Source organism: Opisthocomus hoazin, chromosome 14, assembly GCF_030867145.1.
Source record: "Opisthocomus hoazin isolate bOpiHoa1 chromosome 14, bOpiHoa1.hap1, whole genome shotgun sequence".
Taxonomy (NCBI): domain Eukaryota; kingdom Metazoa; phylum Chordata; class Aves; order Opisthocomiformes; family Opisthocomidae; genus Opisthocomus; species Opisthocomus hoazin.
In genome coordinates this window covers 22,453,937-22,468,697 of record NC_134427.1, presented here as the reverse complement: position 1 = coordinate 22,468,697, position 14,761 = coordinate 22,453,937, and the positions used below count along the sequence as shown (strand labels likewise).

General features: G+C 48.6%; 1 protein-coding gene across 6 annotated transcripts in view; it reads left to right on the top strand.

The window, feature by feature from the left end:
* Positions 1-515: 515 nt before the first annotated feature.
* The window catches only part of ARHGEF9 (Cdc42 guanine nucleotide exchange factor 9), a 198,480-nt gene continuing 184,234 nt past the window's right edge, over positions 516-14,761 (top strand). For 3 of the 6 annotated variants that reach the window (XM_075435188.1, XM_075435186.1, XM_075435185.1), the window contains exons 1-3: positions 521-1,334; positions 10,038-10,185; positions 12,835-12,944. In XM_075435188.1, the coding sequence (XP_075291303.1) occupies positions 690-1,334; positions 10,038-10,185; positions 12,835-12,944 (903 nt within the window). In that variant the 5' untranslated portion in view covers positions 521-689. Of the gene's footprint in view, positions 1,335-10,037; positions 10,186-12,834; positions 12,945-14,761 lie in introns of all 6 variants that reach the window. The other 3 variants (XM_075435187.1, XM_075435184.1, XM_075435183.1) reach the window with 3 other exon arrangements.

Here is a 14,761-nt window from a genome sequence, read left to right as displayed (position 1 = left end):
CTCCTTCTGGGCCAGAACCATCCATCTCCCACCTGCCAGAGCTCGCAGGTGACTCTTTCACTGAGTTAAATACTAAAGACCCCTCTGGTGATCTGATTGACTTCCCACAGACGACTCTGACTGAGCGGATTCAGGATTCAGACAGTAGTCCAGAGAAGACACATGTTGTGGGCAGGGACTTGCCATGTTCTGAAGGTCTTCCTGTGAATAATCTGGATGCTGTGGACGTGGGCCGTTCTTCAGCTGCAGATGGTGACTTTTTTGCAGTGACTGAGGCTCTGATCCACCTTCCGCAGGCATCACTGACTAAACTTGATACCAAGGACGTGGCTTGTGCTCCGGTGGTTGCTAAAGACATGGATCTGTCTCCAGCAATAGCTCAGGAGCTTTCAAAGACAGAATTGGCTATGCAGGACTTGAGAAATCCTGAGCTGCAAGACTTGTCTGGAGGTGAGCTGGGGATTCAAGACACTGGCAGTACTCTGGAGCAGACACAGGTCATAGGCAGGGACCTGCCACGTTCTCAAGGTCTCCCTGTGAATAATCTGGGTGCTGCGGATCTGGGCTGTTCTCCAGCTGCAGATGGTGACTTTTCTGCAGTGACTGAGGCTCTGATCCACCTTCCACAGAGGACCCCAACTAGCCTTGAGACCGAGGACGTGGCTTGTGCTCCGGTAGTTGCTAAAGACATGGATCTTTCTCCAGCAGTGGCTCAGGAGCTTTCAAAGACAGACTTGGATATGCAGGACTTGAGAAATCCTGAGCTGCCTTTGCAGGACTGGTCTAGAGGTGAGCTGGGGATTCAGGGCTCGGGCAGTACTCTGGAGCAGACACAGGTCATGGGCAGGGACCTGCCAGGTTCTCAAAGTCTTCCGGTGAAGAATCTGGATACTGTGGACTTGGGCCGTTCTCCAGCTGCAGATGGTGACTTTTCTGCAGTGACTGAGGCTCTGACCCACCTTCCACAGACAGCCCCAACTAAAGAGGTTCAAGACACTGGCAGTACTCTGGAGAAGACACACGTCGTGGGCAGGGACCTGCCACGTTCTCAAGATCTTCCTGTGAACAGTCTGGGTGCCGCAGACCTGGGCTGTTCTCCTGTAGCTGACGTTAACATTTCTGTAGTGACTTTTTTAAAATGTGCAACAGTTAAAGGACAGGTTTTAGAGCGGACTGACTGCCGCATTAAAAAGCGCGGAACCACTTCATTTGTAGAACAAAACTCTGTGGAGATAACGGACGGAGGGGACCGGTTTAACTGCAACAACGAGTGCCGTCCGTTCCAGGTGCACGTCTCCAGAATTGTCTCCTCTGGACGGCTCAAGAACGGAAAGGTATGAGCAACTTTTACTGTAACGTTTTCAGTAAGACCGTACTGTTATACATCTTGTGAAGATGGTTTGCGCTTGAAAGCATTTTTATATAACCCTCATTGGGATTTTCAGTTAACTAGACCGTCGTACGAATGGTGGCAGGGGACACAGCCTTTCTGTCAGTCCAAGAGGGGCCGGTGAACTGGCATATCCCTGAGCTGCCAGTGTAAACCTCCAGAGCGGCTCCTCCTGCGACCCTTTGGCCGTTGGTTTGTATCGGTGCCTGTAGAAGAGGGCTGTAGCAGAAGTTTATGTATTTCTAGGCACTACATTTAATTTTTTTCCTCTCTGCATTTAGTTCATTTGAATTAGAAACTTGTAAGAAGAGTGCTGTCGACAAATTCACAGTTTTGAAGTGTGCTGTGGACAAACGGCGTTCAGCAATTGCACTGTGGCCCTCGTGTTTTCTTACCTAAAAAAGAGGTAGGGGTGTTGGTGGTTGATTTTTATTAGATGATGCTGGTTACAACACGGCATCTACAATACCAGCCAGAGCCCTGGCACACAGTGCAAGAACAGAGAGAGAAAGAAAAAAAGGCGGCCCATGTCTTGTGGAGCTCATCAGATCATTCCTCTGCAGATCTAAACGAGCTCTCTCCTGGCTCCAAACCTGTCGGAAGCTGCGTGGCCTCAGTAGTTTGGTACTGAGCCTGTATCCAAAAGCCTTGCCAAGGGGCTGGGTGCAGAATGTGAGCAAAATGCCTCCCTAACGTGACTACACGCAGAGCAGGGGTCTGGTCGGAGCGGAGTTGCCTTGCATCTGTCTCCGCAGAAGATGAGATAGCCTGTTGGGATGTTAAATACCCAGCCCGAAGTGAAAGGTGGGCAGTGGTGGTGGCTCTCATTACGGCAGTGCATTCCTGTTTGCTGTAAGCAAGTCTTTCAAAGCCCTTAAAACTGTCAGAACATTTAAGTGGACGTTGGATTTTGGACTGGGTTCGCCGTGATACAAATCTGTATTGTCCAGCTTAACGATGGGAGGCCTCAGGAGTCGCGTGGATAAGGGAGTCACACACGCAGGAGGAGAAAAGGCTCCTCAGGTCTGTAGGCTCCCCCCGTAACTCTCAGCCCGCCGCTGTAGCCCCTGCACACGTCGCTGTGCGTGTGGAGCAGAGATCTGTGAGCGGTAGCGGTCGTGTCAGCTGCGCCAGGCTCGTGTCGCCCCGTGCCGGTTGCGGGATCGGTTTGTGGTTTGTGGACAGACCGTGGTAGGACCCAGTGTGAACCCCCGCTGTTTACTTTTGGATCCCTGCTGATTAGCTGATGCTGAAAAGATGACTTTTTTTTTATTTTTTCAAGATGCTAGGTAGGGGAATTGAGTAAATTTGTGAAGAAACTTTCTCCTTTGCTTTTGGGCTTGGAGAGACGGAGATGTTACAGAGGTGATGACATTGTTCCCTGTTGGAAAAAGGGTCACTGTAACTTCTGAGCCAAGAGGGGAAGTGTTTGAAAATTGGCAGCAGATTAGAAATGCCGGGGGAGAAAAATCTGAACTTCTGACTCCCAGCTAAAATGGGCAGTACCATTGTTAGTTATTCCTGGAGTTGTTGTTCTGCGCTGTTTTGTGTAGTACAAAAAAATAAAGGTGGCTTGCAGCGTAATTCCAGGCACTTACGAAGAGGGGTGAGTTGTGGTTAGTCACTTCTCGTGGTCTCCGGAAAAAATGGTTTTAGGAGGAGCTTGAGTGAGAGGGCTGTGGTTTGATAGCCCTTCGCAGGGACTAAGCCGAAAGGATTCTGAGTAGGAGCAAGATAAGAGAGGCGTGAAAGGATTGCGTTGGAGCAGAGGAAAATATTGGCTCTCTTTTCCCAGAGCAGCCGCATCTCTGCTAGCTGAGGGCAGTGGCTGCATGCCCAAGCGCAGAGCTCTTCGTGCAACATGTGAGCGATTGCCCAGGTCAGCTGCGTGAACAGGAGATGGGCTAAGCCCCAGCTCAGCTGCTGCGGCTTACAAACATTACTGGGAAACTTAAATATGGTGCTTGAGATAACCGGACAGGAAACCTCCCCCGAGTTCCAGTCGAGTGGCTATAGCAGTAGGACCTCCGGACTGCCGTGGCTTCCAGCTTCACGGAAGGCCCGCTGCCTCCTCACTGGGCAGAAGCAGCAGCGGGGTGGAAGGGAAAGCATACAGCCCGCCCTGGTTTGTGAGCACCTTCTGCATCCCCCGGACTTGGACTAGAGGTTTAGAAAGGCACGGTGATCTGGCGGTAGCATCGAACCCAGAGCAGTCAAGAGGGATACTCTTGGACAGGAATGGACCTAGAGAGTCCACCCGCAGCTCCAGTAACAAATGTCCTGAGATAGCCGAGGGATTTGCTTGCCTATCTCTCATCAGGGAGCGGCACTCGGAAACGTTTTACTAAAAATAAACACACAAGAGAAATAACTTCGACCTGAACGTGACAGTAGCAGCAGACTCCAGCCGCTTACTGTTTGAGGGCTAAATCCTGCTCCTTGCTGGCACCTGTTCCCCAGGACAGTTGTTGGCCCTCCTGCCTCCGCTCTGGGCTGCTCTGCGTTAATCGAAGGATTTGGATTTCGAGTGAAATGCTCAGCCACAAGCAGGGAGAAGGGGCTGCCAGGACGGAGTGGCTTGGCTTGGTCAGCTGCTGAAAGCAAGTGCTCCAGCAGTTTTAAAGTGTGCTAGCAGTGTAGAGCAGAAATTGCTCAAGCAAATATTTTCAAAACAACCTGCGCTTTGTCCCACAAAAAGCACAGAAGCGCTGGTTCTCACCGAGGCTCCCTGCCCGAACAGGCTGGGGGATGGTGTGGGAGACGGAGGCTGCTGTGGCACAGAGGATGCTGGAGTGGGATTTAGGGGACCTGCGCGCCGGCCCTAGCAGTACAGCAAATCTGTGCAGCTGTACTCGCCTGCAATTAACGCCCCTGTTTCTTGCTTTCCTAGTCTTGCCTTTTAAAATTTTAATGTTTTTGGGCAGGAGCTGAGTGATGTTGTAGGCAAGTTACAGCTCAGTACAAATTGATCTTAATGCTGTAAAGGAAATAGCATTGCAGCACCGTTTAATAACAAGAGCAGCTGTAGAAAGGTAGACAACCACTTACTTCTTAAACTGTCTCCCTGCCCAGTTGCTTTCAGACCCCATCCCAAACTCTGGTTTGTTCTGAGAGCTTGTGGAACAGTGGAGATAAAAACATTTTGAACTATTGGAAGAACAGTAAAGGTCAAAATAGATTGTCAATGGGAAATGAAATACCGATTTCACCATTCACACTGCTGCAGCTCTGGAATGAAAGCACCTGCCTTTTCTGGAGAGACAGAGATCAGAAATGACCTGCAGGGTGATGTGGAGGTTTTACTAGATTTTGGACAGTTGCAAGCTATAAAAGTTTCCATTTTCTGTGTCCCCAGTGAAGTGAATTACCCTCATCCCACCTCTAAAAACACCACAGCATCTCAACAGGGAGAGTGCTGCTGCAGGGAGTCAGGCACAGCCCCAGAAGCTGCATCTGACCACTGCCAGTAGCAGAAGATGACACCTGGGTGGAAGGAAACTTTGATACCACACAGACTACTTTGCGGTTCCGGCTTTTCTGTCGGGGTTTCAAACCACCTGATGTATCCTCGGACAGGGGATGTGATACCTCCTTTGGGAAGGACATGAGGGAAGGTTGCAAAATATGCATCTGACTTCATATTTCAGACATCAGTTTAGAGTTTTTAGCACCCAGAAAGTTGATGGAGGGTTTGCGCTGCGGTCTCGCTGTGCCCTCTGCTGGCTTATTTCTGAAATACGAGTTTATCTGCGAGGAACAGAAACCCACCTCTTTTTCCTTAGGGTTTTGAATGTTATCTCCAGAAGGTTTACAGACTGCAGCTCGCTGTTGGCTGTTGTGGCTTCACAGAGACACCAGTTGGGTTTGTGATGCCCTTGTCTGGGGGAATTACGATTGCCAGAAGTGTGACAATGAGATTTGCCTAGTTTTGTCAGCCTGGGCAAAAGGTGTCTGTCCCGTAGGACGAGGTGACCCGGGATGCCCCGGGTTTCCCAGCTGGTTTGGTTTTGGAGCCCTGCAAGGCGCTCTCTGACCAAACTCACGTCTCGGCATCACAGCGGATGGTTGCTGATGTCTCTCTGGATCAGCCGTCGAGTTTGGTCCTCGGAGGCCGGTAGTTAGGAGCCGACCCGCGCAGGTGCCGTCAGGGCACTCCCGGTTGCGGAGTGGCCCGTACTGGTGGCGCCGGGTCGATGCTTCCACAGCCCGGGTCGGTTTTGTGATTTGTGTGCAGTAGCTGCGCACGGTGCTGCTCTGTGTGGAAAATCCGGAGACTCTCCCTGCGCGGTGGGCCGAACTGGGAGCGCAGCATTGCGGATCTGCCGGAGTGTGCGCGTGCCAGAGGACGCGTTTGCAGATTTGCAATCTGATAGCTGGGGCACAGCACAGATTCTCCCACAGGTTTGGAGTTTTACTTTAGTGCAGCAGCTGCAAGTGCCTTTTCACAACAGGAAGACACAGCAGCTTTTCTTTTTCTGTGTTTGATGAGAAATTGGGAGTGATGTGCAACAAGTTCTCACGGCGACCTTTAGCTTGAGATTGTTTTATTGCCTCTCTGCTACAGGACGTTTTGGGAGCAGCTGCAGAGGTGGGACTGCTGAGTCGATTTGTCCTTTCTCTTCCTGCTCTGTTGAATGATACCAGCTAGGAAATGGGTATTTCTGAGCGCTGATCGGCAGAGCTCGCTTCATCTCCTGGCTACTGGCAGTCAGCTGTGTTGTGTCCCAGCCTACTGCTGCTTACAAAAGACTTCATAGTCCATCCAAATTAAGAAATAGTGCTTTACTTTCTAAATCCTGCTGTTGCCAAAAGAGCACTATGCTCCTGTCTGTAGCGAAGTGTGATATAGTTACAGAATGAAGATTCTGTTTATTTATGGCTTTTAATATGGTTATATCTGACAATCATCTTATTTTTAGAGGAGACAAACCCTCTAAAGCCTGTCTCCAAGCTGTTCAGATTTTCGTGGTTTTAATAACCATGAGATGCTAGCAAAAACTTGAATTAAAGCCTATATTTAGTGCTATCTATAGTGGGGTAGCATTTTTTTGGGTAACATATTTTTAGCATTGTCAGGGAAAGGCAGGTTGAGTTTGCAAAGCTGACAGGCTTTACATGTATATATAACCAGCCACTGAACACATGGATAATTCAGATTTCCACATGCTTTCTTAAAATACTTATTGGGTCTTGCCTTTGTTTAGTTCCCAGCCTCAAAGTTACAACAGGCCACCGCGTGCCATCCTTGGTGCCATCAGAATAGTGATATGAATGGGGATCTCTGGGCATTGCTGGCCCATATACTAAAGGGGCTATGCGTCGAGAACTTCTCTGGGTGGAAGGTTTTCTTTGGCTTTAATCTCCTCCCAGCTGTCACCCAGTCAAGAGAAGCATATTGGGCCACTGGACACGGTGCTGGGAGCAGGGAATGGGAGATCAAGCCTTAATTCATCCACAGACTCCCACTGTGTCTTTGGGGTAATTATAATCTGCTTTGTTCTTCATCTGTAAATAAAGATAACAGCACAGCAGTGAAAACTGGGGCTGCTGGAGTCTTGAGGACAGATGCACCAAACCGTACGAGGCACCCAGTTATCAGCACGGCCGTGGAAGCATGACAAATCCATCTCACATAGAGGCTAGAAACTTCCCAGTGAGGAGCACCTCCTGGTTTCTTCTCCTGCTGATTTCTTGGCTCTGAGATTATACACAAGACTTCCACAGTGCCACGTGTCACAGAGAACAAAATATAAAGTAGGAATTTGAACTGTGACTTTTCTAAACAGAAAATTCCATTCTGCAAAATATCGCCGTACAAGTTGTCTCTTTCAGGATCTTTACCTCTTGAAAGAGAATAACACAAGCTGGACTCACAGAAAAGTGAGGGAAACTCCAGCGTTTTTCTGCAGTTAGCTATAAATGCTAATTCATTCTTTGGATTAATGTTACCAAATGTTAAGGTATAACTGGCTTATTTGGCCACTTCATGGGTGCTTCTATCAATTGCAATTGTCTTACTCTTTCAAATAAGTTTTCATAAGCTATTGATATAGAGGATGTGTCTTCTTCGCAGTTGTTATCAGTCAGCTTCCAGAGAAACTACAGTGATAATTTCTGCTTTCCAATGTGAGTCTTTCAGGAAAAAATAATTGTTCTAGTTTTGCTAAAAACGTACCGGGGCATTTTCAGAGAAGAAGGTCCCAGTTTTCTTTCAAGTGCTGTGGTTTGCCCTATCTTTGCATTTGGACCATCTGAAACCTGGCAAGGCTGTAACTTGTGTTCTCCCTGGAAATGAGACACACTATAACTGAAAAAAAAACCCCAGTTGTGGTGGTAGGTTCATACATCAGAGAAAAAATGGTGTAAGGGTGTGTGTGGTTGGTGGCCCCCAGCAGCAGATGTTCAGAGCAGGGTGCAGACCAGTGCCGTTGGGTGCATCCTGCTCGGCTGTGTTCGTGTGCACTGGGTGTTTTGGGACCCTATCCTGGTCGAAATGGTGATGCTGTAAAGAGCAAGCATCACAAATGCTGGGCAATGGATTAGGAGCTGACCTTTTAGCAACAGTAGCAGGACTTCCGAATTATTTTGATCAGCAGTGAATATTATTTGTGTTTCATGTCCTACAATGAGCTGAAACTCAGTATCTTGGAAAAAAAATAGAAAAATTTGTAAAGGTATCACAAAGGGCTGAAGCATGGTCTAAAGACGATGGAACTTGTTGGATTTGGAGCAGAGCAAAGCCAGGCCATCTGGAGCAGCTAGGTACATCTCCCCAGTCTCACCAGAAGCCACCAGGAGAAAATGTAGGGTGAGTAGGAAGTACCTTGCATGAAAAGCAGCTGTGCTTATAAAGAGACATGATTTTACAGATACTGGGTATCAGGAGGGTTGGTGCATTTGTGTTAGACTTTTGTTAGCAGCTGAGTGATGTAAGACTTGGCTTTTGAAGGAGGACAGTCCATGGGTCTGATATGGTCTTTTGCAGTTACGTTTTCCACCAAAGTGATTCAAGTCCATCTACAGCTGGAGAGTCCTTTCTCTCCCCAGAAGGCTCTCTGAACCCTCCGGATGACTCCAGCAGCACAGCAATAACAGCAGTGCTCTTCTGTTTATTCACCTCCTGTCCTCTTTGTAGACCATCTGTAGGCTTCTGTTTGTGGAACTGAAAAAGACCTTATGTGACCTCTTGAAATACATGGAAAGGGAGTGTTTTGTTAACATTTTTGGGAAGGAGGAAAATGACATCCTGTTACTAATTTAATTCACTTTTACATGGATCTTATTATCAGGAAGACTCTTGACTTTTGCAGTAATTGTTCTTGATGGGTATCCAAATTTTATTCTAAGAAGTTGTAAATTTTATTTTTATAATAGGATGGGCAGATCCTATTATTATGCTACTGGATGAGCGCACACATAAACGGACTGTTCTCGTGAACCTCACTGTTGCAGACTTGTTGCTTTACTCCATGACTATGTTTCTCAAGTGCTGGAGATCTTTCTGAAATATTGTCTTGTTCTATTTTCCACTTCTTACATGTCTCCTGAGCATGGCCATACATGGAGACCAGTGACTGACAGTTGTAACCTGGCAAACAATCCAGGTATTAACAGTCTCCTGTTTCCTGTAGACCACCAAAGGATGATCTCCTAGTTCAGTTCAGGAGTGCTCATTGAAGCAGACCTCCCAGCTGTCTGCCTTCACTGTGCTTTGAATGTGCTAATTGCTCTTAATGACCCTGAACAGTCTCACCTGGGGCCCCCACACCTTATCCATGGGCCTGGCAGCCCATTTAAGCTCTGCCCTGGGTGCTCAGTCCTTCCTTGAGCAGCAAGGGAGGAGCCTCCAGCTCAGCTGCTGCTGTGCTTTTGCCTGGCCATGGGCCCTGCTGGGCTAGACACCAACCTGGTGGCTGGTTTCCTGGCTGGACCTTGGAGCTGCCCCACCACCATGGACCTGCCCAGCGATCATGGGGCTTTGTTGGACCCTGGTCTGTAAACTGACTTGCCTGCTTTGCCTTGGACCTGCTTCATCACCATGAATGTGCCTAAGGATCTGAAGGCTAGCTGACGCTGGCCACCATCTCCAGACCTGGCCTGACCCCCTGCTTGGGCGCTGTGGCAAGGGCCTGGTGGGTGAGGCCCCATCCTGCCAGCCGGGTTGTCTCTTTGGCTGCTGGTTTGCTGTCCCCTTAGAAAGCAGCCGGTCCTGCCACATGTCTTGAAGCCCACCCGAAATGTTTTAGCTAGCACTGGGTCCTCAGCACCAGCTAATTTACTCCCTGTGTGTGCTCCTGCTGGGACTTGGTAACGTGAGAGCAGACAAAACACTGCACAGAAAGCAGGCATCTTCGTCGTCACACTCGGAAGTGCCTCGGAGGCTGGGCGCCACTGGAAGCTGTTGGACACCAAGAGCTGTGTTCAAGGTATGAGCCCTATGCAACGGGAGTTAGGGTACTCCAACACCAGGGTACACAAGTCTGAATCTTTCAATCAAAACAATGAAAGAGGTGCAGACTGCAGTGAGAAAGTCTAAGGTGTGTTGCACTGACTTGAAAATTATATATATTATTGTATATTTTGTGATTGCTTCCTCTGAGGTTTGACAAATATTGGTAAAATTCTTCTCTGACCCTTTTCTTGCTAGCCGATGTCTCATCCTTCTCAACCCTCCCCACAAGCACCACCCTTCAAAGTCCTCGTGGAGAGATGTCGCTCCGAACCCCTCTCCCAGAGCACCCCGATGGGGCTGGACCAGGTGGGAGGGCGCATGCAGCACTTGCTCAGAAGACGCGGTGAGTAGCTTTGTGGTGTTTTTCTCTAAGGTTTGTCTCGCCTGTCCTGCAGAGCAAGCCAAGGGTGGTGTGGGTTGAAAAGTCAGAAATGGGGCTTGCATCCGTGCTTGTTACAACTCTGGAGCCAGGTGAGGGAGCTCCAACAGCCGCATGCTAAGGAGTTTCTTGCTAGCTAGTGAGATCTTTTTGTGTACGGTGTGTTTATGAAATAAGGCTATTTTCTCTCTTTAATGTCTCTGAACACAGTCCCTACAAAGTCCCTGTAATTTGGTTATGAGAAGATGAACAGATAGGCACGTAAGGTGTAAAAGCTGTTCAGCAGCCTCTGAGCGAGTTTGCATTTGGTAGTTTCCTCTGGGCTTTCCGTCCGCTTACCAGCCTCTGTTGCGAGTACTGGTTGGAGGTGGCAAGCGGTGGTGGATACTGAGATCACAACTCGAGTCTGATGTTTGTTTGGAAATGCAGCAAGAAACGAGGTTTTTTTCTCCTATGATTGGGTGCTCTTCCTGAGTGAGAAGGGAATCTCCTGAGCCAAAGGCTGTGACGAGCTATCTTCTGCATTTGTCCTGCTCAGAACGGTGCTAGAGAAAGCACTGCAGAATGTGTTTCCTGGAAGGGTCTTGTGTTGGCAGGTAGGTAGGCTAATGGTTGAAGAGGCGACATCGTTTTTTGAACCTCGCATTAAAAAGATTGATAATTAGAGTAAGGATACAATTTCCTGAAGGGATACTGCTAACACCAAGAATCCTGTGATTTAGCGATGGGCAGGCACGGGAGCGCTGCCAGACTCTCCTGGCATCGCTCAGGAGCACACAAGGGATCCAAGCAAGTTAATGGATGGCGGCAGCGCGGCAGGGTTGAGAAGAACTAAGAAGGGGAAGGTGAAGTGGCTGCCTCTTTAACTGGTGGCTCTTCTGTCGGGGTGCACACGTTTCTAGCGCATGGGGAGTAACACACGCGTGTCTCCGTGCGAGCGTTACTGTGTTTGCACATTGCTCCAGAGTGCTACTATATCAGCACGTTGCCTCTGGAGCCTGCTAGCAGCCTCTTGCTGTAATCGGCGCTCGCGCTGCAGCTTGATTTTCTGCGAGTCTAGAAAGTGAAACGCGTGTTGCTAAAAATAACAGCAGGCTGCCTGCGTCAGCAGCGCATTTAGGAAATAGGTCTCGGTGCAATCTCCCAGCAACGCTGGAAGAAAATCAGGATTGCTGCCCACCCAGCCATGCCAGGGCTGCGGCCGGGTCCCAGCTCTGCCACACTTGGTGCTGCTCTCCGGGGCAGAGCTGAGCCCCCACCTATTTGCTTTGGGGGCAGGGAGCATGTAGTGTGTGTGTGTTTTGCACCTTTGAGGTAAAGGTGACCTGAACCCCAGGAGCAGGGCTGTGGATCTCCACTCTCCCAAAGCCTGGGACCATTTATTATCTAGTTTCAAATCCCTCAGGACCGACACAGTCTGAAACCTCTGCCTGGGTTAGAGGTGCATCAGGAAGAAGAAAAATTCATGTTGTGCATCTTTCGGGGAAGAATTCCAGAATCTGGCTGTTTTCTGTAGATGCCTTTCTCCATGAACGGGCTGGGAAGGCTCCAGGGGATGGGAACACCCGTGGGTGGGTGTCTGCATACACAGGCACATGTAGGTGTGCTGCCCGGACCCCATGCACTTGCTGACAGGAGCCTGTGCTGGCAGCTGCCGTGGGGGCATGAGCAGTGTTTCCGTCCTCCCAGTGGCTGTCACTCCAGGCTAGGGGATGTAAAGAGTCTGACGGAGGAAGGGATTAAAACCTAACCTTGCCCAATGTGGGAGGGAGAAACCCTGGTCTCGCATAGAACAGCAGTTTCACCCCAAAAATAGAGGGGTAGGATGGGGAGCTGAAAATTTGCGTTGATTAGAAAAGCGGAGCTTAATTTTGCAAGGTGAGTTGTGAGCCCTCCTCCACCATTTGCCCCTTCTTTACAAGCTGTTTTGTCCTTGGGTACGTACCATCTGTAAGGCCAGGCTGAGATTTGGGGTCAGTGGTATAGCTCGCTTAAGGCTAGATCAGAATTGCATCTGTGCGGGATTGGCCTGACGTGCTTGGGGTGAGAAGTAGCCCAGTTTCTTTGAAAAACAGCATTTATGGACTTTTCCATTATTGTCTTCTGCATAAGTTCTGGGAGCTGTTTCTTTTTCAAGCCTTTGCATCATATGGACCACAGTGAGCCTAAAGCTGGGAGTTCTGCGGGTCCAAACTGCAGGAGTGCTGTTAGCAGTTAGGAGCCGAGGAGCTACTGCGCGTTTCATACCGGTGCAGGCAGATGAGGCTCTTGTGCTGCCTGGTGCTCCTGGGAGAGCAGTCTGGCTTCACACCCAGCTTGTCTGACCCCACCTGCTTACACCACCTCGGAGTTTGGCTCTCGGCTCCTAGTTGGTGCCTGCGTTTTTGTAGTACCCAAGCTGCGCTATTTTTCTTGTATCCCAAGAGCACTGAATAAAGCACCTAAATATACTCTCTGCTCTCTTTTTCTAAAGAAGAGGTTGAATGAGTCTCTTGCAAACAATTTTGTTTCTTTCATTTAAAAGAACAGCCTCCGCCCCCAGCCTGAGCTAAAGCACAGCATTTATCTTTTGTCATTCCTTTTTTTTTTTTCCTGTGGATTTTATCCTGGCAGCTGAGAACGAACAGGCTTCAAAGACTCTGAAGGTGCGGGGGAACTGCAGGAACGGTGGACGTCGATGGAACCTGTTCAAGCCTGGAGCCGAGAAGCTGCAAATCAGTAGGGTAAGGTGTTTGCAGTATGCCTCTGCCTGCTTCAGGGGTGGTATTTACCTGCCGCGTGTTTAGCCTCGGAGACTAACAATATGCTTTACTAACAGCTTCCTGAATCTGGTTCCTTCGGCTACACATGGGCGTTTTTTTGTGATTAGAGTTATTTTGTAGCAATAAAAAGAATAGGTGCATTATCCTTTCCCCTTTGGATTAGTTTCCCTTCAATGTACATCGCGGCATTATGATCCAACGGAGGCACTGGGCCTCCCATTTCTCTCGCTGAGCATTCCTTGCAGGTGGAAGGAACTGTGACGTTTCAGATTGCTTATAGATTTGCTCTGTGGTTTTGATGATTTCATTTTTTTTTCCCCCTTTTCTTTTTAACCATGTGTCCTTTGGGTTTGATACTGATACCAGCGCTGTCTCAGTGACAAATTCATGTCACTGATTCTTTCCCAAAGATTTTTGCAAGTATAGGCACAATCCGCTTTGTTATTTTTTCCGAATGACGCTTCTAGCGGGGGAAGTAAAAGTTGATGTGGGCCTGGGGATATCCTTGTCTTTCTCTGGCAAAAATTCTGAAAATATGGCAAAAATTGTACCATTTGTCTGATATGTTTCCTTGTTTGTGTGTGGGGTTGTTTTTTGTCTGTGCTGTGCGTTTGAAGTCTGGAGACTGGTTATTCCATGGTCTTGTTTTGGCTTTGTATTATTTATGAATCTGGGTTCTCTGGTACTCAACATGTACGACTTCAGATTGTCCAGAAATCAGTAGATTTGCTAGCTGGCAGCTAATGGGATGCAAGGAGGGTTTTGTAGTGAATAGGGCAGAAGAGGTTTAGCCCTTATTGTTCTTCTAGGGAAGACAAACAAAGGATGAGCTCTGAGCCAGGAATTTCCCTGCTGGAATCAAGAGGGGGAACTGACCTTCTGCCGTTGTCTGTGTGGCTCTTTCCCTCCCCGCTACTGTCCTTCCTAACCAGTGCTTTATTGTACTCATTTTCCTTTTGATTTCTGATGAACTGCTTTCCTGAAAGTGTGATTTCCAGGGCAGACCTGGCCTCTGTGACTGTTTTCCCATCACAGAAGCAGTAAGTTGGCAGTAAGCGAGACTGATTTCTCCAGTCTGCTTGTGTAGGGTGTTGGCTTCCAGCGGACACGTGCAGGGATGGACCGCTGGTATTGCAGTCATGACTTCCTGGAATGCCATCTTTTATTACTTCTGTTTTCTTTCCTGATTTTTTTTGTTGGCTGAGATACAAGCCACAGGATAGATAGACAAGGAGTTCAGCCCTTCCTTTTCTCTCCCTTCCCTTTGGCTCCTACCTTGCTTCCCAGACATAAACTGCTGCTTTCGCTCAGGAAGGCTGTTTGGTTCTAGGCATGCTAAACACCTAAGCTCCTGAAAGATAAAATGATCCACATCCAATAGAGCTGTTTTTCCGCAGGGCCAGAATAAAGGCAGGTAGCTGCAGAGTTGCTGTTACAGGAAGGAAGTATCATGTTGTACAGTATGCAAGCCCTACCTCGGGATATCGTCAGGTGTTACTCATATAAACCATGTCCATGTGCAGGATCTAGTGCTGCCCAGTGCATGGATATATTTGGCCTACCTTAGTTAATCAAATGCTTTCTTTGTCTCTTAAGAGGATCCAAATGTTTTGCAGCCTTCGTAGCTGCCCTTTGGGCACTTCATAGAAACCAAGGTGCTGTTCTGTTTTGACGTGGTGTTGCTACTGAATGCGTGAGAAACAAGGTGGTCTGTGTCCTGAGTCGTTGCAATAAAACCAGACCTGTTTCTGACTGCAGAGCCTGACATTAGAGCACCC